This window comes from Pleurodeles waltl, chromosome 12 (genome assembly GCF_031143425.1).
Source record: "Pleurodeles waltl isolate 20211129_DDA chromosome 12, aPleWal1.hap1.20221129, whole genome shotgun sequence".
Classification (NCBI taxonomy): domain Eukaryota; kingdom Metazoa; phylum Chordata; class Amphibia; order Caudata; family Salamandridae; genus Pleurodeles; species Pleurodeles waltl.
Window position 1 is genome coordinate 577,461,160 of NC_090451.1, and position 25,797 is coordinate 577,486,956.

Consider the following 25,797-nt stretch of genomic DNA (forward strand, 5'->3'; position numbering starts at 1 on the left):
TGTGGGAATCAGTGGTGCAATGAAACTGGAGGGTGCCCCCTGCAAAGAACATGGAGGCCCTCCAGACTCACGCAGGGCAGGTAATGTGCTAAGGGGCACGCAGCGTTTTTGTTCCATCACTGGTGGCAATGTGTGCTTTTTTAGACCAAAATTTTTTTTTTCTTTATGCCAGTGTTTGTTACAGTAGTGAGGGCCTGGCAGCTCCCACAACAATAAAGTGTTACGAAAGCAATGTCAAAACAAGACATGCATTGACGAAATCAAGAGAGAGAAAAAAAGGTCAGATCAGTTGGCTTTCCAGTGCTTGTTTATTTTCATGCTTCCCATAATAGTGTTGAAAATGGTTACACTGATTTTCCATTCTGAATATTTTTGGGAAATACTAGCATGCATCAACACATTTTACTAAATGACGCTTCAAAGAAATAGCACCTAAAATTTCATGGTAGTGAAATGTTTTGCCCTACTTGCATTTCTTTCTGAACATTTGATTTTGAAAGCAAAGAATCATCACTCTTGCTTACACGCTTCTGCAAACATTTGCATCTAATCAGAAAGCATTCTGGGAGCATGATACTTAGCCTCATATAGTTAAACTTTTCAAACAGGCGTACACTTTTTTTTTTTTTTTTTTTTTTTTAACTGGAACCACTGTCAGTATTGCAGTGTGACCTTAAAATGTTTATTTACAGCGCTCACGCTAATAATGAAGGATTCTCATTAATGAGCCATAAATACAAGTTTGAACAGCATTAACATGTGGGCACACATATTACCTAAACTGCAGACAGTTTCCTTCTCTTTAAACTGACAGCCAAAGGGTTTGAGCTGCTGGGGGTTGGGCCTACTTGTCCCAAGGACAAAATAAACATGAAAACTTGTTGCCCTTGACCCCAAACAATATGTCCCGGGTGTTGGGTGATACGAATTCCATATCCCTGCTTGGAGGTGCCTCTTTAGTGTAAATTCTGCAGTGTTTCAAGAAGCGTTATTCCTATCTGTTGGAAATGGCCCTTTTTTTCCAGGGTCATCCCCAGTCTTTTTGCCTCCTGCCACCTATTTTTTCTGACCTGTTGCTGTTGGCTTTTGAACTCTGAGCACTTTACCACTGCTAACCAGTGCTAAAGTGCATATGCTCTCTGTGTATTGGTTTCTCCATGATTGGCATTTTTGATTTACTAGTAAGTCCCTAGTAAAGTGCACTAGAGGTGCCAGGGCCTGTCAATCAAATGCTACTAGTCGGCCTGCAGCACTGGTTGTGCCACCCACATAAGTAGCTCTGTAATCATGTCTCAGACCTGCCATTTCAGTGTCTGTGTGTGCAGTTAGAACTGTGAATTCGAGTTGGCAAGTGTACCCACTTGCCAGGCCTTAACCTTCCCTTTTCTTACATATAAGGCACCCCTAAGGTAGGCCCTACGTAGCCTAAAGGGCAGTGTGCAGTGTATGGTTAAGGTAGGACATATAGTAATGTGTTTTTTTTTTTCCTGACAGTGAAATATTGCTAAATTTGTTTTTCACTGTTGCAAGGCCTGTCCCTCTCATAGGTTAACACGGGGGCTACCTTTAAATCTGATTAAAGTGTAGATTCCCTTTGGGAGCGGATGGACATTTGGAGTTTGGGGTCTCTGAGCTCACAATTTAAAAATACACCTTTTAGTAAAGTTGATTTTAAGATTGTGCGTTTGAAAATGCCACTTTTTAGAAAGTGGGCATTTTCTTGCTTATACCATTTCTGTGACTCTGTCTGTTTGTGAATTCCCTGTCTGGGTCAGTCTGACAGTTGGGCTGGTTGCACCTCACACTAGACAGGGACACAAAGGGAGCTGGGGTGTAGTCTGCATTTCCTGATGAGCCATCTGTGCTAGGAGGGAGGGGAGGAGTGGTCACTTACACCTGAAAGGGCTGTGCCTGTCCTCACACAATGCCGTCTCCGACCCCCTGGTGAGTGCCTGGGGCCTGGCCTGGGAAAGGCAGGATTTCACATTCAAAAGAGACTTTACTTTGAAGTACGCCTACTTCAAAGGAGAAATTGGGTATAAGAAGGGCACCCAAAACCACAAACTTTAGAAGACTTCTGGAAATAAGAGGAACCTCTGCCTGGAGAAGAGCTGAAGAGAAGAGCTGCCCTGCCTGTGACAGTGCTTTGTGGAGCTATCCTGCAGTTGCTGCTTCTGCCAGAGTAAGAGGGCAAAGACTGGACTTTGTGTGCCTTCCATCTTGTGAAGAAATCTCCAAGGGCTTGATTTAGAGCTTGCCTCCTGCTGTTTGAAGTCTCAGGGACAGCAAAGACTTCTCTCTGCCAGCACCTGGAGTCTCTGGAGAGACTCCTGCTCTGACAAGTGGTGCCCTATCAAGTCCCTGGGACCTCGAAAGGAAAGCTGGTGGAAATCCAAGGAAATCAACTTCGGACAACTTCGGACCGATGCAGTGACCTTCGCTGGAACGCGACAACCTTCGCAGGCCCGACACCACTGCAGCCCCACGGAAGTCGCCGCACCACGTTGTGACCGACGCCACTCAAAGTGCACGCACTCAACGCTTCGCACAGACGCCGCAATACCCGACTTCGCGCATCGACTTGTTTTTACTCTTCACCAAAGGTACTGTGCTTGGGGGTCTAAGCGACTCCGTGTCCGGCGTCGATAGTGTCAGCTTGCCGAGAACGACTCCATCACGATGCCGTGTTAACATCTCACTGAAGCATTTTGTATTTCTAAGCGCTATTTTTGAGTTTAATCTTTAAAAATTCATAACTTGACTTGTGTATGTCGGATTTTTGTCGTTTTGGTCTTGTTTTGTTTAGATAACTATTTCCTATTTTTCTAAGCCTGTGTTGTGTCATTTTGTAGTGTTTTCATTACGTTACTGTGTGTGTTGGTACAAATACTTTACACCTAGCACTCTGAAGTTAAGCCAACTGCTCTGCCAAGCTACCAAGGGGGTAAGCAGGGGTTAGCTGAGGGTGATTCTCTTTTACCCTGACTAGAGTGAGGGTCCTTGCTTGAAGAGGGGGTAACCTGACTGTCAACCAAAGACCCCATTTCTAACACTATCTCACTAGTAATGGTAATTAGGCATGGGCTGTTATTAGCGGTCACTACTTTCTCCCTTGTTTTCGTTTTCTGTCCCAATGATTCATCCAATTTCATTGCAATATTTAAAATTTCCCCTTCGTTACAGATGCGTTCATCGGTTTTAATTTCCTGAGCATTATTAGTTTTGATTCCTTGTAGGCATTCCCTTACTACTTCTGCCAGTATTTTGTAAACTTCCCTTGCCAGAACCTGCTACATAGTTTGTTGGTTGGTGAGGGGTGATGCAAATCCGCCAAGTAAATAAACAAAAGATTTCCTACACCATACACATGTTCTACCAGTAACAAAAGTGACCAACTTGACTGCATTATTTTCTCAGTCTTTCCCAGACTCTTGATGCATCATACATCACACTATTGGATTAACTACAAATACTGTACTAAGGGGAAAAACTGTGAAATTGTTCATCTAGCAAGCTAACAGTCAGCGATTACATCAGATTAATTCTTGACACCAATGCAAATGTACTGCATTATGACCAGAGTCATTTTATACGAGATTGGAGATCACTTACTCAAGACACCTGTCAGACTAGATTTATCACAAGAGAATGCCTGCTGCTGCTTTCTGGATGGCTAACTGAAAGTTTTAGCAGCTGGAGCAAAAGAAGTAGACTGTGTCTGCAGTCAAGACCTAAAGGGGGAAGGATGCTTCATTTCAAAAGGCATACAAAGAATATATTTTTGTTTCACAGCTGTATGCCAATCTTTCAAGAAAAGGTTCCATCTGGCAGCAATAGAAGCTCCTCCTGCTAAAGCAGATGTTTTAACCCACATCAAAAGATATGTCAGCTAGAAGTTAAATTTGCCTCTCCATCCCTTCTATGAAGCAAGCACTCAAAATCCTTCTTCCACAGCTTTCAACAGTTTTTGTTACGTGGGTGATAAAGGACTGGATTAGGAGGTACTCTGTCCATATATCGTAGCTCTAAAGCCCAAATGATTGCTAGGATATGCCTTTTCTTCTTCTCTGTTGCATCTTTTCTGATTGCACCCTCTGACATCAAAGCTGCTACCCCTAATGAGGCTGCCAATCATAGTGTCCTTTAGAATCACATCTGAAAGCTTCAACTTCATTTCAGAGACAGAACAGAGGTGATGGCTGAATATAGGCAAGTTAATTTTGTCAGCTTTTGATTCTCTTAAGACAACATCCAAAGCATCTAGAGAAATAAGCAAGCCTGATGTTTTTGTAAGGCAGCTTTTGTCTCCACAGTAATATCTCCGTCTCTTGTCATCATAGTCTTTGGTAGTGGAATATTTTCTCTTCTTAGCAGGAAAAGAACACCTAGACCTTGACATTGATGATGAAAAAAGGTGGTGATGGTGAGGTCATTTTCAGTCCTGTGTTCCCATTCTGAACTGAGAGGATGAAGATTATTATGTAGGTTAAGTGCAAGTGAACAACAAACCATGTAACACTCTAAACACAACCTACCACCTAAAGTCTTAATCCTTAAACAATCAAGCTTTCCACAAAGATCCGTTTCCACTAGCCCAAAATGAAAGTATATCCATTAGTAGTGCATTCAAACCTACTACACATGCACAGGAAAACAATGCTACTGTTCCAAAGGGTGGAGTACCTCGCCACACACGGAGGCAAAAGAAGAATTAAGCAGCTCAGTGCATACACATATATACTGGGAACAGAAAATCAATAGCAGGAGGCAACCCAAACCCCTACTTCAATATAGACAGTTCATGCAGCGAGATCAATTATAAACGGGCTACCACAGCTATGCCCACACATTGTTCACTCCTTTTCTTCCCAAGTCAGGTTAGGCAAGACCACTGGAGGTAAGATTGAGGCCCAAGTCAGGCAGTAACCTCTCCTTGCATCTATAATTCCTCCTCCCAGTCCAAGAGAGAAACAAATAGGTGGATCGTGGGAAAGTCTGTCTCCTATGGAACCTAGTACTGAGTGTAAGGGGCTTTATTCATCAGCATTTCCTGGAGTTTATGGTCTGAAGAAGGTTGGATTCACCTCACAAGTAGAGACAGGGAGAAAGTAAAGGATGTGGAGCCAAGTACTGTCCATTACAGCTGGTCCAGAACTACTTTCCAAATATAAATGTTTGCAGCCAATTGAGCAGAATTTGCTCTGTTAGTGAAATACGGAAAGATAACATTTCTAAGGTCAAAAGAAAATAGCATGGAGGAGTGAGGCAAATAAAGCAGGTAATCTCAATCAGACAAGGCTGGTAGCAAGTGCTTAGAGCTTACTGGTATATTCCACAAAGGCTGCCAGCAGAATTAGTGTGTGGTTGAGAGTCACAAACTCATCTTTCTCAGATAATACCCAAATAAAATCACTGTTGAAATAGGACAGGCTGCAAAGCATAGGATGAAGGATTATGGAGCTCAGAGGAGGCAAGCTGCCACATTCGATATCACCCATTGGGACAGTATTATAGCCCAAACCAAGAAAAACAATATCATTTTTGATGAGTGCCAATGCATGCCAGGAGTACATTGTTGTCAGTGACATCTCAGAGGCAATCCATCTCAGGGAATGAGCCCCACTTCAAGAAATATTGTGAGTGTAATGTGAATTTCCAGATACCTAAATCCAGATATTGATGATGATGGAGGTAAAAGGGAGTAAGAGAGCCATCAGCAACCTTCATGAAGGCAGCAACCTTTGCACATCATTCATTAGTCAACAGACAATTCTGAAACGAGTATACAAGCTGTGAAATTTTCTTTTTCTTTTTTTCCTTCGTTATTCTATTTCCTCTGATTTGTGAATTGGTTAGAAGGTGTGTTCCTCTTTGACCAGATAAATAATGAGAGCTATAATGAAGGGGAAACTACAGAGGAATAAGAATTGAACCACTATATAAGTATAGCAGTGTAAATGAGAATTACAGAGAAGGGAAACATGATTTGAGATAACTTCTGTCACTAAATCCAACAAGCATTGGTAAATACATTAGGTTTCGCCTGTGTGATTATTAATAATTGGATTATTTTCTGCCCGCATCCTTCACATTTAGGAAGGGGAAATAACTGTAGAAAGAGCAACAGAAAGCATGTTTAGTACATTAAGATTATAAACTGAATCACACTTTAGCAGTTAAAATGGCGTAGTACATAAAAATACATCAAAAAGAACACAATGGCCCTGAAACTACACATCTTGTGATTGCAAGCCATGTCTTTGAGGTTAGAAGCCAGGTGCGAGTCTCGCTGTTGGGTCAACATCCTTTGGTCCTGTGCAAATCACTTCATCTCCTCGTGGCTAAAACAAACTGTGGAAGCAAGCAGGGAGGTAGTAATTGTTAAAGTGCATTAACGCTGCTCAAGTTGCTACCTCCAGAGCGAGTCGCTCTCGGCATTAGCACTGCACGATCTGGCAAGCGATGTGCTTATTTACTTCTTCTCCCCATGGCAGCATGCATTTCAAGTGTGCATGTGAAAGGCAATCTTGCAATGCATGCACCATGGGAGATTAGGTAAATAGCGCTTACGCTGTGCTTATTTACTGAATCTGGCCCTATCTGCACGCATTTCAACTTTGCCTTTAACATACATGCTTGAAAGGGGTGCTGTATTGGGATGATAGGTAAACAAGCACAGCGTTTGCGCTGTTTACCTCCACGTGCCAGCATATATTTCAAGCGTGTATGTTAAAGACAAGCGCTGTGCAGGGTGAATAAGCACAGCTCAAGTGCTGTGTGAGTCACTCTTGGCGTTAGCAGTGCACGATTTGGCAGATACAGTGCTTTTTTACTTCATCTCCCCATGGCAGCACGCATTTCAAGCGTGCATGTTAGAGGCAAACTTGAAATGCATGCAGCCACGGGGAGATTAGGTAAACAGAGCTTGCGCTGTGCTTGTTTACTGAATCTTCTTGTATCTGCATGCATTTTAACATTGCCTTTAGCATACATGCTTGAAATGTGTGCTGTCATAGGGAGGTAGGTAAACAAGCACAAGGGTTGCGCTGTTTACCTCCCCATGGCTGCACGTATTTCAAGCTTGTGTGTTAAAGGCCAGCTCTGTGCAGGGTAAATATAAGAATAACCACACCGCAAGCACTGTGCAGGTTATGCGTGCAGCCACAGGGACATTAAGGAAACAAGCGTTGTGCAGACAACTTAAAGAAATTCCCACAAAGCGGATGGAAACAGAACTTGGGCCTCGGGACACTGATAAGAACAAACACACAAGGAACAAGCATTGATAAAGACAGGAAATATGCTACAGCCAATAGAACTGGAGGAAAGTTAGTGGTAAGCACAGGAATCAATGAAAAGCAAGGGTGGGATCTAAGCTCCTTTTGAGATATATTTAATACAATAGAGTTCACAAGCACAGTGCGAGTGCAGTGCAAGCAAAACCTAATCATAAGCACAGTGCAAGTGCTGTGCAGGTGAAACATTTAAAATGAAATAAAGAGCAATACTGCCGATCTACCCTTTATGTGTTCAACTGCTTCAGCCACCACAGAGAGCAACACAAGGCTAACAACTAAAAGCACAGAGAATACATGGTTGTGATCTCCTCTGCCGAGTAATAAAATGCACTTTAAAACGCTGTATGAATGCCGGTCTCTTTCTGTATCTTGAGGAAAAAGAGAGTGGAGTTTATTTGTAGGATAAGTGATGTCTTTGTTCATGGGGACCAATGTGCCTTTATGCTGGGTTAGGAAACGCAAATGCTTAGTTGGGAGTGTGATCACTTCCACTATCTGGGTATGCAGGTAGCCCACACAGATGAAGCCAATTATGCCCTAGACATGAAAGTGGTCATCACTCAACTCAACGCTTCCACCCACTTCTGAAATTGCCTCCCCCTCTCCATTATGGGGAGAGTGGCACTGACAGGATTATCCTGCTCCCACGCTGTCTTTATGTATTGCAGAACTCCTTCCGCTGCATACTGAGAAGTACATTTACTAGACTGAACAGCCTTCTGATATCCCTGGTGTGGAATGGCAGGAGCAGCAGAGTGAAGTTGGAGGTGCTGAAACTGGACGTGGAGCTCGGGGGCCTGGGTCTTCAGAACCTACAACTATACCACTTTGCAGGATTACTGCGGTACACTACGCAGTGGTTTTTAGAGGGCCAGCACGGTGAGAAGGCCTTAATAGCAAAGTGTGGCGAGGGTGTCTGATGAGGGGTCTCGACCGACTGTCCTTTTATAGTACGTCAGTCAGGTTGCAGCAGTATGGGAACGGGCAGTCACTCTGGGCTTTGCAGGGCCCGGTACGCTAGACTGTTGCCACTTGGATGGATACCCTGTTTTCAACAGTTTCAAGCAGTGATTGATCTCACCCAATGGTATGCTGGGTGCTGCTCCACAGCTGGAGACCTATATCTGAATAGCACCTTCCTCATGATGGAAGAGTCCCGGGATTGCCTGCTTTAAACTTGCGCAGTTCCACTATTTACACTGTACCAATCTGACGCGTGTCAACTGCAAAGATTTAATGTGGCGCGCTCCCCAGTGTGCCCTTAACGCGGGCTGGAGCTGGCGACGTTCATTCATATGGCTTGGGACTACCCGAAGCTGCAGAATTATTGGGATGAGCTACTGCCTGAGCTACCGGAGGTCACAAGAGTCCAGATCAAGATCTTAGTCAAACACTGCCTGCTGGGTGTGCTGCTGACCCCAAAAACAGGGACCTGAATGCAACACAAGTTCGTTCTGCTGGGACTGATACTGGCCAAAGGCTGCACTGCAATGCACTGGACGTGTCCCAGCCCTCCCATATTGGTCAGATGGAAAGCCGGCTTACACAAGTGGGGGTGGTAGAACGACAACGGGTAAAATTGGTCCACACAGATGAGAATGTGGAGTGGGACTGGAGATATGGGGTGATAAGCTGGAAGGGATGTTGCAGAGGAGTTATGGCAAGCGAGTGTGTGAGTGCGTATAATCTTATCCCCATAGGCAGGGTCTGCTTGGAAACGAGTTTGTGTCTGCGGATGCAGCAACAGTCTGGGGAACGTAGTATTCGACGGGCTTGAATATCCTTGGTCATTTAATTCGCACCTCCCGGGACCCCTCCTCTACAGGGGAGGATGAACTTGGACAACATCAAGACTACCAGTGTACCTGAATCCACCCCTTCCTTCTTACGTACAACTTGGGGAGGACAAACACTTGCTGGCCTGCTGCTGCCACCTCTGTTAGCTATTGAATTATTTGGTGGGGGGGGGGGAAGAGGGGTCTTTTCTTTACATTTGTACATCATTTGCTTCTTGTGCTGTTCTGGCACTGTACTCACACCACAATGTACCTGTGATTCGCCAGCTGTAGCTTTAATGCATATGGCTGGGATTTCCCCAGGACTGCCTTTTGCAGAGATACACGACCTGCAACATCAGATTACTATAATGTGTGCATAACACACTGCTGGCTGTATTGGGTTACAATACTCTGTCTTCTGTGCTGTCACTGTATGTGCCAATCTGTAGTATTTTATTCTATATGATTATCGAATAAAAACTAGCTAAAAAAAAACTCATTGTGATGTCTGGCATTCCTAAACTTTTAGGAAGGGCGGTAGCCCTTTTTGTGGTCCAGTGCATATTAAAGGGTTTTTACATCTTCCACATTCAATGTTATGGCTGTTCATTAAGACTTTATATTCACAGTCAGCTGCAGAAAAGGTGTAATTGTTCACTCTGCACATGTTAAGAATGGTTTGGAAAATACATCTGGAGTTTCTGATGTCTGATCTGACAGTCTCGAATGCACTGTTAAGATCTTCAAGAAGAGATTACATAGAGGTAAAACGAAATGTTTTATTGACTTACAAGAGAAACTGCCCAAGAATATGAAAATAGTAACCATACCTCGAATGTTAGATTTTTACAGCTTAGAAATAGGAACATTAATTTTACCCAGTGAAATTACGGCCTTGTGAATTTCTTTCATCACATTCCTGTAGAGGTCTTTCTGCCACTCATGTAAAAGCTTCCACTCATCTTGAGAGAAACAGGCAGCAACATCTTGGAATGTGACAGGTGTCTGGAAAAGCAAATTGTACACAATTGGTAAAACGATTTAGTAAAATTTTGTACAAAATGATGACATTTTAGAAGGTAGCGATCTAAGCCAAAGCAAATTAATTAAAGCGCATATGAATGTTTCAGCTGCACACACTGTTTGAATTACAACAAAGTACTGTGCCTTTGTAACTGAAGAGCAGGGAATTGTTTTCAACGTGTTGAAGACTTAGAGCCTGAAAATCAAATAATTTGCATAATTATCTAAAAATAAAGAGGTTCTTGTAAATACTGTATAACAGAGAAATTGTTCTTCTTTCCTCTTTTGCCCACCATCTTCTCACGTTTCCCTCCAACTAAGTCATGAACAAGTATTGGAAGAGACAATAGGTCTCACCTTTGAAAGGTGTTAGCCGATCTATTGGCTTTACCAATGCTTGTTGCTGATGCTAAGCAACTGGGGCAAAGAAAAACTCACCACGCATTCACACATTTGCGTCATATAACATCGGTTGCCTTTTTTTTTTTTTACTTTTAATTTACAGTTCCAAGATGGCAAACATCCATCAAGAAGTGCTAAATGTAAAAAAAAAAAAAAAATGTGGGCAGCTGCTAAAGTGCTTTACAGATAAAGGGGTAGCTACCTGGACCGCTTAAAAAAATCTTTTTAAAAAAAGGAAGAAGGACAGGCAAGCATGCCGAGCAATACAACGCAAGAGAGGGGCAGCAGAGCAACGATTGGCATTTAAAAAAAAAATAACAAAAAAAACTGCGTGGAATCGAAAGTGGTGGGGGAGCTGCGTACAAGATGGAATGAGGAGTAACAAAGAGTGCATGTGTGGGGATGTGAGGGAGAAAGTAGCACATGGCGAAAAGAGCAAGAAAACATCCTCTCTCATGGAGTGCTCAGAGGAAAAAAAGAAATAATAACATAAGTTGAAGGATACAGCTCATCCAATCAGAAACACTGTAAAACAACTATACTCCAGAGAAGGGACAAAGGCAGAAGAAGGAAAGCTAATCCATAGTAAGCAAGTAAATGAAATGGACAAGAAAGCCAACCAATTATGAGAATGGAATGACCCGAAGTCCACATTTAAGTTTGGGTACTGTACCCAAGGGATGTTTAGAGATATGATAACTAAACCTATACATAGCAATAATCCCATTTCTTCATTACAGGGTCAGCTTTTACTTAATCTTTATGAAAACAGCTTGAAATGAAAAGATGTGTTGTCAACGCAAAGGACACTGCCAGCCATAAAAGGCAGCAGCTAATGTCCACTCACCAGTATATTAACTTAGGTTGTGTCTGATATTGGTGTTTATCCAAAACACATGAGCAGTCATTTCACTGTCGCTTTGTGTTTGTTTAATATGAAATGCTTTGTTGATATATATATCATATCATTTAATCTTCATAGGTATTCCAAATCAATATTGTTTAATGTGATGTGGCAGTGAACATTGAGGGGATACTTTTTAGCACCATGCTTTAGTGTGTGTGTGTTAATATATATTAATTAAAGTTTCTTTTCCCTTTTCCCAAAGCTTAATGAGGAGGAACTCAAACCACCCCAAAGAGAGGGTTGTACTGCAAGGTTGTCTTATGAGAGAGAGATGAGAGGGAGAGCAAGCGAGAAAGAGGGCGACTTCGCCTGTACCTTGTCCTGAATAAGTCCTATTTAAGTCATTTTGAGGGTTGATACATTGTCTAATTATCACTGGGTCACTTGTTTAATGTGGGACATTCTATTCCTGAATTCATGCTGGTCAAGACTTTTAATAATCAGTCTTTGTGACTTCTGGACCTTTGTACATAACTGTTGTTGCACACTCTCTCAGTGCTCTGCTATCACTATGAACACCTTTGTTGAACATTTATGTAGAACATATATGCTGATCATTTATCTCCTTAACACAATATATGTATAATTGACCGTTGCACCATTTGTTTTCATTTCTTGAGTTCTGGATAGTACTCATTGAGGCTCCCTTGAAATATGACTTTATAAAAATGAGCTGAAGGGAACACAGTCTATTGTTATGCTCTTTGGAAACGGAGCACTTGTTGGGCTGGGAAGAGATCATGGTATGGCAACAAACGCAGGACATCTGGCCTAGACACGCTGAATGGTTCATAACCGCCTATTACTAACTGGCTGGTTAAAAAGCCTGAACATCTTCTGAGGTGTAGGATATTCGAGCCTCTGGGCTGGACTGCTTATGAGGGGTGACAATGAGTGCAGTTGGGTAAAGAAAGGGTTACCTTTGGTGCGCTGCAGACACGGACCTGCAGTACAGCCACACGTGTAGTCCTCCATGATTACAAGAGCGTGGTCAGCCAGGAAGCTAAAATACATAGTGCTCAGGCAGCACAGCTGTTGACATGACTAAAAGTAGAGTAGGTATATAAAAATCAACGTGGAGCAGGGCAAGTACCATGTCTGAGTGAAATCTCCCTCACCTCAGACACACACTGTCAAGGACCATTAAACAAGTTAAAATAAATGATTAAAAGCAACACTAAAAAGATAAAGCCTTGTCTACAGGAGCCAGGCACTTCCAAACTCAGTACAAAGAAATAAAAAGAGCAGAAATGACTGCTGTCCAGAAATTTGTGACTGATCCCATACAGAGGTAGAGGAGAGAATGAAGTGGGCTGAGCTAGGCCTGGTCTGTAACAACTTGATCCACCTCCCTTATCCTTAAAGTTCAGAGGCATTATAGGAAAGGAACCAAAAGGAGCAGAGAACAGAAGAGAGTGTAAGGTAAGTTTAACAATATCACAATAATGGTAACAGTAAAATTAACAATCCTTGTGGGATGATTCCACAGAAAGTGAATAGAAAAACGGGAAGATGAAAATATGTAACACTGGAGAGTCAGTGATTAAAGCAGACAAATTTAAGACCTGCTCGTTGAACTATTTGTCACCTCAAGATACAATACGAGAAGTGTTGAGGATTCAGAATAACTGTGGGATGAACTAGTATGCTCTCAGTATCTCAGACGGTAACAAATTTGTGGCTCTTGTAGTCACAAGAAACAACTGGTTGTATGGGCTTCATCATCAAGTATTATAAAGTGTTACTGATTTCCCACCCGATGCCAGCACTTGACAATGGCGATGAAATGCAACCTTTTAGGATTAGGTAGTTATTTTTCATGGCTAACATGCCTATTATCTGCCAATTTTGAGTGATGGCTTCTACCTAGCGAAGTACACTGGAGCACACCCAGGGATGTGGGATTCCTATCACCTGACCCCCAGGACATATTGCTTGGGGTCAAGGGCAACAAGTTTTCATGTTTATTTTGTCCTTGGGACAAGTAAGCCCAACCCGCTGCAGCACAAACCCTTTGGCTGCCAGTTTACAGAGAAGGGGACTGTCTTCAGTAATGTGTGTCAATATGTAAATGCTGTTCGAACTTGTATTTATGATTCATTAATGAAACGCGTCATTGTTAGGGTGAGCGATGTAAATAAACATTTTAAGTTCGCACTGCACTACTCACAGTGGTTCTAGTAAAAAAAAAAAAAGTGTACACAGGTTTGAAAAGTTTAACAATGAGGCTAAGTATAAGGCTCCCATAATGCTCACTGATTAGACGCAAATGTTTGCAGAACTTTGTAAGCAAGAGTGATGATTCTTTGCTTTCAAAATAAAATGTTCAGAAAAAAATGCAAGTAGGAAAAAAACTTTTGCTACAATGAAATGTTAGGTGCTATTTCTTTGAAGAAGCATTTAGTAAAATGTGTTGATGCCTGCTAGTATTTCCAAAAAATATTCCTACTGGAAAATCAGGGTAGCCCTTTTCAACAAGATTATGGGAAGCATGAAAATAAACATGCACTGGCAAAGCCAACAGATCCAACTTTTTTGAGAGTCTTTTGGTTTTGTCAATGTGTGACTTGTTTTAACATGGTTTTTGTAACACTTTATTGTTGTGGGAGCTGCCAGGCCTTCACCATTGTAACATACACTGGCAAAAAGAAAAAAAGTTTTTGGACTCAAAAAGCACACATTGCCACCAGTGGCATAACAAAGGCCCCGCAGTCCCTCTCCAGGGGGCTCACTCAGCACAGCACCTGCCCTGAGTAAGTCTAGAGATGGGGGGCTCCATGTTCTTTGCAGGGGAGTCTCCTCCAGTTTTGTTACACAACTGACTGCCACAGTAGGTCCTGGCACTGACCAAAACTACTTTGTGTGCCAATATGCTCCTTGTGGAAGAGCAGAATGTGATCACTCACAGTAAAGCCAGCCGACAGATAGAGAGAGAAATAGAAGTTTAATCAAAACAAAATGTATTTGTTAATGCCAGACCTAATTAGGGACGCAATTCTTTAAAAAATTCACAAAAGTGCACCTATGGCACACATCTTTGAATTAGTGGCTTTCATGAATTCACAAGAACTTACAGAAGTAGTCCAGGAAATTGCATTCCTAGAAATTATTATGAACTGCATCTTAGCACAAGCAAATTTGCATGTGTAGATTTGCTCATGTGAAAATCTATTGAGTGTTTCCAAATTGACTTTCCCTCCAACCACTTTTTTCCCCGGACCCTGGAAGAACTTCTACTTCTGCCAATGTCTGGAGTAAATTTCCAACCTTTCTCATGATAGAAAAAGATTAGAGAAGAGCTAGTGAAATTCCTTAAAATATGCAATTTGGTAGGTTTGTGGACTCAAAGGCATTCCAGCCCTGGAACTATTGCTTACTGCTTCCGCCAGCCCCAGTATGTAGATCTGCGGAAAGGTGGCAAAATAAGGAAATTGCTATAGTAGGGATTGAAATATTGCAAGTATTCAAACCCTACTATAGCAGTAACCCTGGCATAATCAAAGAGGCTATTATCAGAGCTCTTACATAATGAGACTGCTGCCATAATTTGTCGCCGCACTACATGCCACCAAAGGGAAAAATAGATTTTTTACAGGATAAGTAGATTTAATAAGCAACCTGTCCCATGGACAAGTAGATATTTTAATAAAATTTCACACCCCTGCACACCTCACTATCAAGAGATCTTCAAATTTACAAATCATCATCATCAACTCAACAGGTCAGAGTATTCAAGCCACTGGGCAGAGACTTAGGCAAAGCCTCAGCTACTTTTCCTTGGATGGAGACTGGGTGGTAGATGAACCAGTAGCAAACAGGATATCAATATTACTGCACTGGTTCCTCAAAGACTAGGAACCTAAGATGAAAATTACATCAAAGAATAAAGACTTATGACCTACCATAGACAGAAGGTCTTTTCTGTGAGGGAGTCCAATAATCCTCCTGTAAATAGCTGTGGGATGTCAGAAAAGAACACTAGACAGCAGTGGCCAGGCGGTCATCACCAGGCTCACTAAATAACACAAATATCAATCTACTGAAGGACCCTATGAACAGGGGAGCCAGGTGAAGGCAAGCTAAATGTGTCCACCAGTGAAGCATCATGTGGTCTCATAAATATATGGTAGCCTGCCTGTTAGACATTGGGTGTCTTGTTGGCAGTGGTATGCACCATGCCCAAGCACGAACCACAATCCTAGTCAGGGTACGCCACAAACACTCCCTACAATAACCTGTCGCTTAGAAGCAACAAGCTCCAATCCAGGATATCGGATTGCGCCGGACCAGGACAAGTCAAGGGTTCAGGTCAACCGCGATGGAGCACAAGCCGGATACAGGGACCCACTTGGGCTGGCTGAACAAATGTACCTTGATCCTGGTTGCATCGAGGAAGATGCAAGGTGCAGCGGAAGTAAGGCGTCTGATCAAATCCTGCAACATAAGGAGATTCCTCAGTATTCTCCAAGCAAAGTAGGCAATGCATCAGCTCCAAGAGTGATGCGCTGGTACTGAGGGCGATGTGTCGGTTATGCTCCTATAGCAGAGGATGTGTAGATTCCAAGGGCAATGCACCAGGCCCACTCCACAAAGCGACAAGGAAGCGCTGTTTCCGAGCCACACAAAGACGAAGATTCCCTGGTACCGATGCGCGCAATTGCAAAGAAATGCAAGTTCTTATGTGGATGCATGGGTTGACTGAAGAAGCATCCTACGCCTCACTTGCAAGGGTCCAGGACTGGGGTGGAACCACTGGCAGGGCAGACTCACAAACGGCAATGTCCAGGAGCAGCTGCAGGCAAGTTAGAAGTAATTTATGTCCCTGAGACTTCAGAAAACAGGAGACCAGTCAACTGGCCCTTGGAGTCGCTGTGTGCTCTGGAGTGGAGAGATGCTGATCCAGTCCTTATCACTCCCAGCCAGCAAGTCAATACAGCAAAGCAGGAGTCCAGCAAAGTGGCAGCCCTTGTAGCAGCACATCAGTCCATCATCCTGGCAGAGTATCCACAGGTCCAGAAGTGTACTGAAGTGGTGGTGTCAGAGGTACAGTACTTATACCCAGTTGTGTCTTTGAAGTGAGGGAGACTTCAAAGAAAGGTCTTTGAAGTGCACAGAGGTCCTGCCTTCCTGCCCTGGCTCTAGACTCCCGACAGGAGGGTATGTAGCCCTTTGTGTGGGGACAGGAAGCAGCCTATTCAGATGTACATGTGAGGCTGTGCCCAGCTCCTCCCTCCCAACCTACCCAGGATGGCCCATCAAGAGGTGGATGGCCCATCAGGAGGTAGATGGCCTGTCAAGTCACACTTAAGCTCCCTTTGTATGGGGCGGTCTGGAGGGAATGCACAAAGCCTAGCTGTCACCTTCCCAGACATGTATTCATAGACAGGCACCAGGCACCAAATGCCTAAAGTAAGAAAAATGGCAACTTTCTATAAGTAGCATTTTCTGAACTGCAATTTTCTGATTTCACCTTAAGTTGTGATTTTAATTTGTGAGTTCAAAGACACCAACCTCAAAAAACATCTCTCTTCTAGATTGTGACTTACACTTATAAGATGTAATAAGGTAATCACAATGTTATCCTATGGGAGGGATAGGTCTTGCTGTAGTGAAAAACAATTTGGATGTTTTTCACTACCAGGACATGTAAAACATAAAAGTGCATGCCCTGCCTTTTAAATGCATTGCACCCTGCCCTCTGGGTCATCCAAGGCCTATCTGAGTGGTGACATATGTATAACAAGCATTGGCAAAGCCAATAGGTCTGGCCTACGCAAGAGCTATTAGTTTTGCCAATGTGTTTTAGCCATGATGTACACCAGCGTGGCTGCTGTTTAGCATGGCTAAATGTTAGTGGCGTAGAGGAGTGTGGTGTGGAGTGTCAGAGTGCAATGGTGAAGAGTGGAGTAGAGTCGAGTGGCAGAGAGTGTTGTGTACAAGATTGCCATAGTGTGGCATTGCGTGGAGTGGGGTAGAGTGCACTGGTGTAGAGTGCACTGGCATAGAGTGTTGCAGAGGACAGTGGCATACGGTGTAGTAGCACTGAATACAGTGGCATTGAGTTCAGCACCGCACAATACAGTGTCATAGAATTCAATGGCTTAGATTAAGAGTGGTGCATAGTAGATGGCAGTGGTGCAGCGTACAGTGGCACAGAGAAGAATGTTGCAGAGTAGAATGGCGTAGAGTGGTGCAGAGTGAAGTGGCATTGAGGTAAGCAAAGGGCAGTGGTGCATAGTACTCACATGGCATAGAGTGCAGTAGAGTAGAGTGCAGACTAGAGTTGAGTGGCAAAGAGTGCAGTGTCGTAGAGTGGTGCAGAATAGAGTAACATAGCATGATGCACAGAACAATATAGTGCCATAGAGTGCAGTAGCATAGAGTGAAGTAGTGCAGAGTAGGGTAGCACAGAGCTCAGTGGCAGAGTAAAGTGTTGCAGACTAGAGTGCAATGGAATAGAGAGCAGTGGAGCAGAGTAGTGTGCAGTGGTATTGACTGCAGTCACATATAGTGCAGTTGTGTAGAGTACACTGGCATAGAGTGCAGTAGTTAGTTAAAAGCAGGGTGGCGTAAAGTGCAGTGGCATAGAGTTGAGTGACAGAGTGGAATAGAGTGGTGTAGAGTGCAGTGGCGTTGAGTGGAGTGGTGCAGGGTAGAGTGCAGTGGGATAGAGTTTAATGGCACATAGTAAAGTGGTGTAGAGTGCAGTGGCATAGAGTGCAATGGTGCAGAGTAGATTAGAGTGCTGCACAGTGGATTGGCATAGAGTTGAGTGTTACAGAGTAAAGCACATTGGCATAGTATTGGCTTAGGGTGCAGTGGTGTAGAGTGTAGTATTGCAGAGTGGTATATAGTACATTGGCGTAAAGTGGAATTCTGCAGAGTAGACTGGTATGGCCTCGACTGAAGTGATGTAGAGTGCAGTGACAAGGTGTACAGTGGTGAAGAATGCATTGCATAGAGTAGAGTGGTACAGTGTAGAGAGGCGTAGCTTGAAGTGGCACAGATTGCACTGGAGTGGCACAGAGTGAAACAGTGTAAAGTGGACTGGTGTGGAGTAGCGTGCAGTGGTGTGGACTGGTGCAGAGTAGAGTGGAGTGGTGCAGAGCAGAGTATGCATGGTATGCTAGGGCACTGCCGTTACAGACAACACAGTTTCAATTGAAATGGCTATCACATTTCCACAGCCGTACAGTTTTACTGATAAAAGTATACAGTTCACAGACGAAAATGTGTGAAAATTGCATCACCTAGTGTAATGATTTGTTTGGATCATATGAAAGTATTTGTTTCCAACAAACTTCAGAAATAACAAAAAATGTGCTTTGTGTTACTAATTCTAATACATTCTGAAATACTTACACAGTTCATTTAAATGTTGTTGTGTGCTAGAAAAAAAGCTCTTTCCTACTCCCAGCATCCAGCAAGATTGTCACATAAATCCTCTCACTTTGAAGTCAGAGAAATAAAAGTAAATAAGCGCCTGCGGAAGACAGCGCCTTGACATTTGACCTCGACCTTTCAAAGCACTGCAAATGTGACAAGATAAGAAGAGGATTTAAAGGCCTGTTTACAGAAAGGGAGTTTGTGCAAGGATACAGTAAACATGGTTCAGGGATGGGAGGGACAAACTGAACCGGGAGAGTCTAAAGCAAATATAGCCAGCAAACAAAAAGCTAAAAAATGTAAGTTACAAATCACAAAAGCCAATGGTAATCAATGGGGGTAATTTATTCCTAGGTCAACTTTCTGAAAGCCCCCCAGGTTGTCTTTAGCAAATCAGACAGCTGTGCTGTCTGGTAGGCTGCAATCTAAAAAGCTGACAGCACTAAATGTGTGGTGCGAGCACTCAGGCTGAAATAACAAAAGATAAATGTTGCCCAATAAATAAAGACGGCCACTCCTGTTACAACTTGCAAACTGCTTAGCCACTGGTAAAAAAAGATGACTAATTCACATTTTCTGCTTATAACTCCTTTAAAATGTATTGTATTGTAATAGTATTTATATAGCGCTTACTACCCTGACGAGGCGGCGAAGTGCTTTTTGGCGAGTGGCACGCTACTCCGGAACCCAAAAGGAATTAGTGGTGGATTAGTATAGAGAAATAGGAGTACAGTTTTAGTATTATTAAGAGTTAGTTTGAGCTGCGGATATGTGAGTTCGTTAGTTGGATTGACTGGAGTAATGGAGGGGTGGAGGAGGGAGGAATCCAGAAGTGTTAATTGGGAGTTTGTGGTAATAGGATTTAGGCTTGGGATGAGTAAAGGGGGGGGGGATGGGGGAAGATTATGTGTAAAGGGTTAGGGAGATCATAGTAGCAGGGTGAGATAAATGAGGGAGAATTTAGTAGGGTTGCTTGGGAGATCGTGGTAGTAAAGTGAGGTTTTGGGTGAGTAAGTTGTGGAAGAGGAGGGAAAAGCTTAGGCAGGGTTATTTAGGACATAAAAGTAGTAGAATGGATTTGGGATGAGTCAGAGTGGGAATGGAGAATAGATTGATAGAGACATGATATATGGTGATGGGTAGACAAAGTGTGATATAAAATGAGAGCAGGGATTCATAAGTATCTAATATAACAACTTATCTAGGAGTTATGCAATGACCTATGAACATGTTAAGCATAGAATAACATATACACACACACACACATATATATATATATACACACACACACATATGCACACATATATGAACATACATATTTCAACCATGAGTAAATATACATTAAACAGGTTTAAAGAGTATGTGTGCAGTTTATTGTTATGACATAGTAGCAATACTTATTTTCTAAAGAACTATATATATATATATATATATATAAATATAACTAGAATATACACATAAACAGATAAAACATATTTATCAACATAGGCATATGCAGTCCATAGCTGTTTGGATATGGTGGTTACGAAGGAAAGAGACAACTCTTAAGTAGTTTTCTGAAGACAAGATAGTTATCTGTGGCTCTTATAGTTGGGGGTAATGAGTTGGGGTGACCTTTCTGTAAAGTGGATGTTACTGTGGACAACATATGATAGATACCATAAATTGTCTGTCAAGGACCGGGGTAAAAAGGAAGGAGAACATTTCTTGATTTATTCCATTGATCGCATTGCAAGACCTGAAAAATATCCACCCAAATGTCAAAATATGATCCATCATCTGCATGTCAATGCCCTGATAGACATGCGTATCTGTGAACACAGTAGACAAAACATAACACCTAAGTTCATCAAGCAATCGCAGCTGACAAAGATGAAGACTCAAATTTATACCTGTGGAGATCTGGAACTATTACCACTGGGTGGCACGTATAAAAGAGAAATATAGCATGAGAAACTCAAAATATAGGCAACATTCTGTGTGACTGAATGGCACGTGGACAGTACAAACACATTAGTCAGTTGCACCAGGGCAAAAAAGACTATAGGCAGGAATTCAGTCACACATCAGAGGATTAGGCTGCTTTCAGAGACAACAAGTACACCTTCATATCAACCCCACTATTTGGCTGGATGGTCTGACATTCCACCACAACCTACTGGACATTTATCAGCAAACAGGAGCAGACGTAAGAAAGCTAGAGAAGGAATGAGTTACGTAAAAAGTTGAAGGTCCCAGGAAAATAGGTATCCACAATGGTCTAAGAATAAACAGATCGCCCCGCCACAACATGAAAGGTGTTAGTGTACTTATGTCTTCAATCAAACTGCTTGGTCTTTGTATATTCTGAAATGTCTGACTGATATTTAAATGCATACTATTTGGGGCAGGAATCGCACTCAGGTTTTTTTTTTTTTTTTTAAATATAAAACTTTATGGGTATTAAGACTATTTTTGACGTAGGTTCCTCTCTATCCCAGTCCCCCCGGCTGTAGCATATAGACGAGTAACAACTGACCCTGCCCTCTAAACTGATCCGGAGATGTCTCACAACACGATGTTGCAAAAGAATATGTGGTTTATTTCATGCTCCTTAGATTAACATACCTTGCATGATGGAAATATCCCTCACACTAATAACATTTTTGTAGACTGAGTTGTAGTGTATGCCTTCCATTTCTAGGTGCTGCAGGTTTCTTCTCAATTTGTGAGCCTACACCTCACGTTTCCAATTGCAAATCACTTTCCATTGTTCATGAGGTGCCACAAATGTCTTCAGTTTAATCCTGTTAAAAAAGAGGTGTAGGTTGTAGACTTAGCATAAGCATGGAGTGTTGCAACTGTTCTATGACTGTTCATATACCATTACAGGGCATAGAAATATAGTCAATTGTGAAATGGGACTAGTTACATGGCCATGGCTGCTTTGCTCCACTCGTGGGTCACTCAAAGTGTCACACCTGAGATACTGAAATGTCACACATGAATCACCATGAACACATAGAAATGCCCGACATGATCACAATCAAAATTTGACAGCTATGGGTATATTTTCACGAAAATGCACTATGGATGTAAATGAAATTAGCAGTTTGCTGCAGTCTCGGGTCTACTACTTTAACAAACTGATCCTGGGAAAATTATTTCCCTGTTCCTCTGTTCACTAATGCGCATTACTCCTTTCCTTCGTTTGAATGAAACAGAAGATTAAAGTGCAGGGCTGTCGGAGATTGGGCTGTCGGAGATTGGATTAGAAATCATATGGCCTGAAAAGCATATACTCTACAACCGACGAGTAACAAGCCTGTACAATTTTGAAGAGCAAGGGATATATGCTCGTTACGATACTATTTCGGGCATGGGGCCCGTGGCTAAATGTTCTTCCCCATGGGCGAGGAAGTGGATCACAACACTCTGGCCTATCGCTGCAATTCCTGCCTGAATTGACTGAGGAGGGGGTGATGAGGGCTTTCAACAGCCCTGCTGTAGAAATGAAGCCAGTAATGTGTGTGCGCCCTGAAGCTTGCCTCGCCCATTTCCCACATAGCGGTCCACTTGGCATTGAAGGTACCTGCGGCGCGTCCCGCCTTCCGTCCGTTTCTCTCAGTGAGCGGTGTCCAGACATGAGTAAGATGGAAGCCCCCCGGCAACACCGCTACTGTTCTTGATGAGTAAACTTCTGCCGACAAGTCCCTTGGCCTGTGTGCTGCGTCACGACCACTTCTGTTCTTGCTGCCCTCTTTAGCATTCCCTCCCGTGCACTGCTTATTCTGGTGTGTAGTCACCCACTGATGAGAGCCACCCGGTCTGATTCTGCGTCACAAGCGCGTCGCTTCCTGTTTTTTCTCTCCACCATCCCCTTTTCATGTGTCGTCGCCTCGGAGCTTACGTTGAATACGCTGTGAAGCACAATTTAAGAACTGCACTATTGGACCCAGGGCGACACGGGATCTGAGGGATTGGTGACCCTCAGCCCCACTGCTCTTTTTGGCTGGTCTGAATTTCCCTGCCTCTTAGTACCCAGTGGGCTGTCCTCTAGCACCCACTAGTCCCACGGGAGTGCGGCGGAGCCCGATTGGCCTGCAGGACTGAGTGCTCCAAACCATATTAACATTTGAGAACACCTAGGTTAGAGATTTTAGAAAAATATCAGGGGAAATTCATTAACCCACTAAGCCTAACTGCAATGGAATAAATAAGGCTGGAGTCTCCTTCAATTGACATATCCTTTCTTTGTGGGAAATGGTCTCATCTCAGGGTTATAAGGAGAAAGTACTAAGGACGAAAAGGGAGGCGGGGGTTGGAAGAAAAACATATATCGCTTTCACAAACTACAAGAAAGGAGCAGTGGCAAATCCAATAGGTCTCGCCTTTGGAACATATTGATGTTGTCAATGGTTTTAAGCGATGCTGTAGATTATTATGATGCTGTGAAAATGGCTAATAGGCGAAAATGAAGCACTTGAGCAAGAAAGCAGAGCGGGGGAGAAGTACATGAAGCACTTGAGCAAGAAAGCAGAGCGGGGGAGATGTACATGAGAGCTAGTGCAACTGGGAGTCATAAGTAGAAGAACAGAGGCAAAATAAACCAATACGAAACACGGCAGAGGGAGAAACATAAGTATGCGATAAAGACAGCTGGAAAACATAAGCGTGTTCTGGAGTGCCTACCCGAAAAAAAAGAAAGAAATTCCTGAAAATTAAGAAGTGGAAGAACACGAGTAATAAGGCTATGCTAAAGGGCGGATACAACAAACTTGAACTCAAGACTGTTTGAGTAATAGTATGTTAATACTTGGCCATATTCCATATGTGTGGACATTTCTTATGGACCCTACCATGTCAATGCCCAATTCTGTTACGCAAATTGTGGGCATGGTACAGATAGCATGGGTGAGGTAAGGGTCTTACAATTCATAACAGCAACATACTTTTCACATTCCTACACAAAACATTCTGCTTCTGTATCCATGCCAGTCCACCAAAAGTGTGTTCCAAGCAAGTTCTTCAAACAGACATGGCCATATGTCCCTGATGGCAAGCATTAAATATAGCATTCCAAAGGCCTTCACAGGAACACATTTATCGTTGCGGAAACGCACAACACAGACAGTACCTGGGAAAAATTATACATTTTGCCTTACAATGTTTTCCCGTCACGCCGTCTTTCATGCACACACTTCCTTATCATGTCTAGCACAACATCCTTTACATCCTCAGACCACCATAGCCCTTCAGATAACACTTTTTTTTGTAATGTTCACACATTAGTAAAAATCAACATCAGTCTTATTCTTATCCGAGACATTCATACAATTTGTCTAGGTAGGGCAGACATGATAAGACAGTCCACATGCTGGTCCCTTTTCCTGTCATGTAATAGACATCAAAACAATATTCCTGGAGTCCATAACATAACCTTGCAGTGTAAAACCAATAGGTAAACCCTATTCACCATAAGTTGATCCCTAAGCGATTCCTTGGTGGTGGTACCAAATTGAAGTTCTAAGAGCAATCAAAAGCTTGATAGTCTCGTTTCTCTTTTGTGTCCTGATGTAAACATTGTATCTCTCAAGAGTGATGATAGTAGCTGGCTTAAAATAATTCTGTAGTCTTCCTATAATCTCCTCAGAATCATCATGTAGGAAGGTAGCCTCTTTCTAGCCTTGTTACCCCCACTTTTTGCCTGTTTGTGAGTATATGTCAGGGTGTTTTTACTGTCTCACTGGGATCCTGCTAGCCAGGGCCCAGTGCTCATAGTGAAAACCCTATGTTGTCAGTGTGTTTGATATGTGTCACTGGGATCCTGCTAGCCAGGACCCCAGTGCTCATAGGTTTGTGGCCTGTATGTGTTCCCTGTGTGGTGCCTAACTGTATCACTGAGGCTCTGCTAACCAGAACCTCAGTGTTTATGCTCTCTATGCAGGCTAGTGAATAATTTTATCAATTCTCATTGGCACACTGGAACACCCTTATAATTCCCTAGTATATGGTACCTAGGTACCCAGGGTATTGGGGTTCCAGGAGATCCATATGGGCTGCAGCATTTCTTTTGCCACCCATAGGGAGCTCAGACAATTCTTACACAGGACTGCCACTGCAGCCTGAGTGAACTAACGTCCACGTTATTTCACAGCCATTTTACACTACACTTAAGTAACTTATAAGTCACCTATATGTCTAACCCTCACTTAGTGAAGGTTAGGACCAAAGTTGCTTAGTGTGTGGGCACCCTGGGACTAGCCAAGGAGCCCCCACATTGTTCAGGGCAAATTCCCCAGACTTTGTGAGTGTGGGGACACCATTACACGCGTGCACTGCATATAGGTCAATACCTATATGTAGTGTCACAATGGTAACTCCGAACATGGCCATGAAACATGTGTAGGATCATGGAATTGTCACCCCAATACCATTCTGGTATTGAGGGGACAATTCCATGCATCCCCGGGTCTCCAGCATAGAGCCCGGGTACTGCCAAACTAACTTTCCGGGGTCTCCTCTGCAGCTACTGCTGCTGCCAACCCCTCAGATAGGTTTCTGCCCCCCTGGGGCCTGGGCAGCCCAGTACCAGGAAGGCAGAACAAAGGATTTCTTCTGAGAGAGGGTATTACACCCTCTCCCTTTGGAAATAGGTGTGAAGGGCCTGGGAGGAGTAGCCTCTCCTGGCCTCTGGAAATGCTTTGAAGGGCACAGATTGTGCCCTCCTTGCATAAGCCAGTCTACACCGGTTCAGGGATCCCCCCAGCCCTTCTCTGGCATGAAACTGGACAAAGGAAAGGGAACTGACCATTCCCGTGACCAGCACCTCCCAGGGGAGGTGCCCAGAGCTCCTCCAGTGTGTCCCAGACCTCTGCCATCTTGGATGCAGAGGTGTGAGGGCACAATGGACATCTCTGATTGGCCAGTGCCAGCAGGTGACGTCAGAGACCCCTCCTGATAGGTGCTTACCTTTCTCTGTAGCCAATCCTCCTCTGAGGGCTATTTAGGGCCTCTCCTGTGG

At 43.2% G+C, this 25,797-nt stretch overlaps 1 protein-coding gene across 11 annotated transcripts in view; it reads right to left on the reverse strand.

Moving 5' to 3' along the window:
* Positions 1–22,620, reverse strand: part of LOC138268241 (butyrophilin subfamily 3 member A1-like) — a 330,155-nt gene extending 307,535 nt beyond the window's left edge. For 7 of the 11 annotated variants that reach the window (XM_069217715.1, XM_069217713.1, XM_069217710.1 and 4 more), the window contains exons 1-2: positions 22,366–22,620; positions 9,955–10,081 (exon numbers count right to left, since the gene is read on the reverse strand). In XM_069217715.1, coding sequence (XP_069073816.1) covers positions 9,955–10,081; positions 22,366–22,419 — 181 coding nt within the window. In that variant the 5' untranslated portion in view covers positions 22,420–22,620. Of the gene's footprint in view, positions 1–9,954; positions 10,082–21,401; positions 21,581–22,365 lie in introns of all 11 variants that reach the window. The other 4 variants (XM_069217717.1, XM_069217714.1, XM_069217716.1 and 1 more) reach the window with 2 other exon arrangements.
* Positions 22,621–25,797: the final 3,177 nt, after the last annotated feature.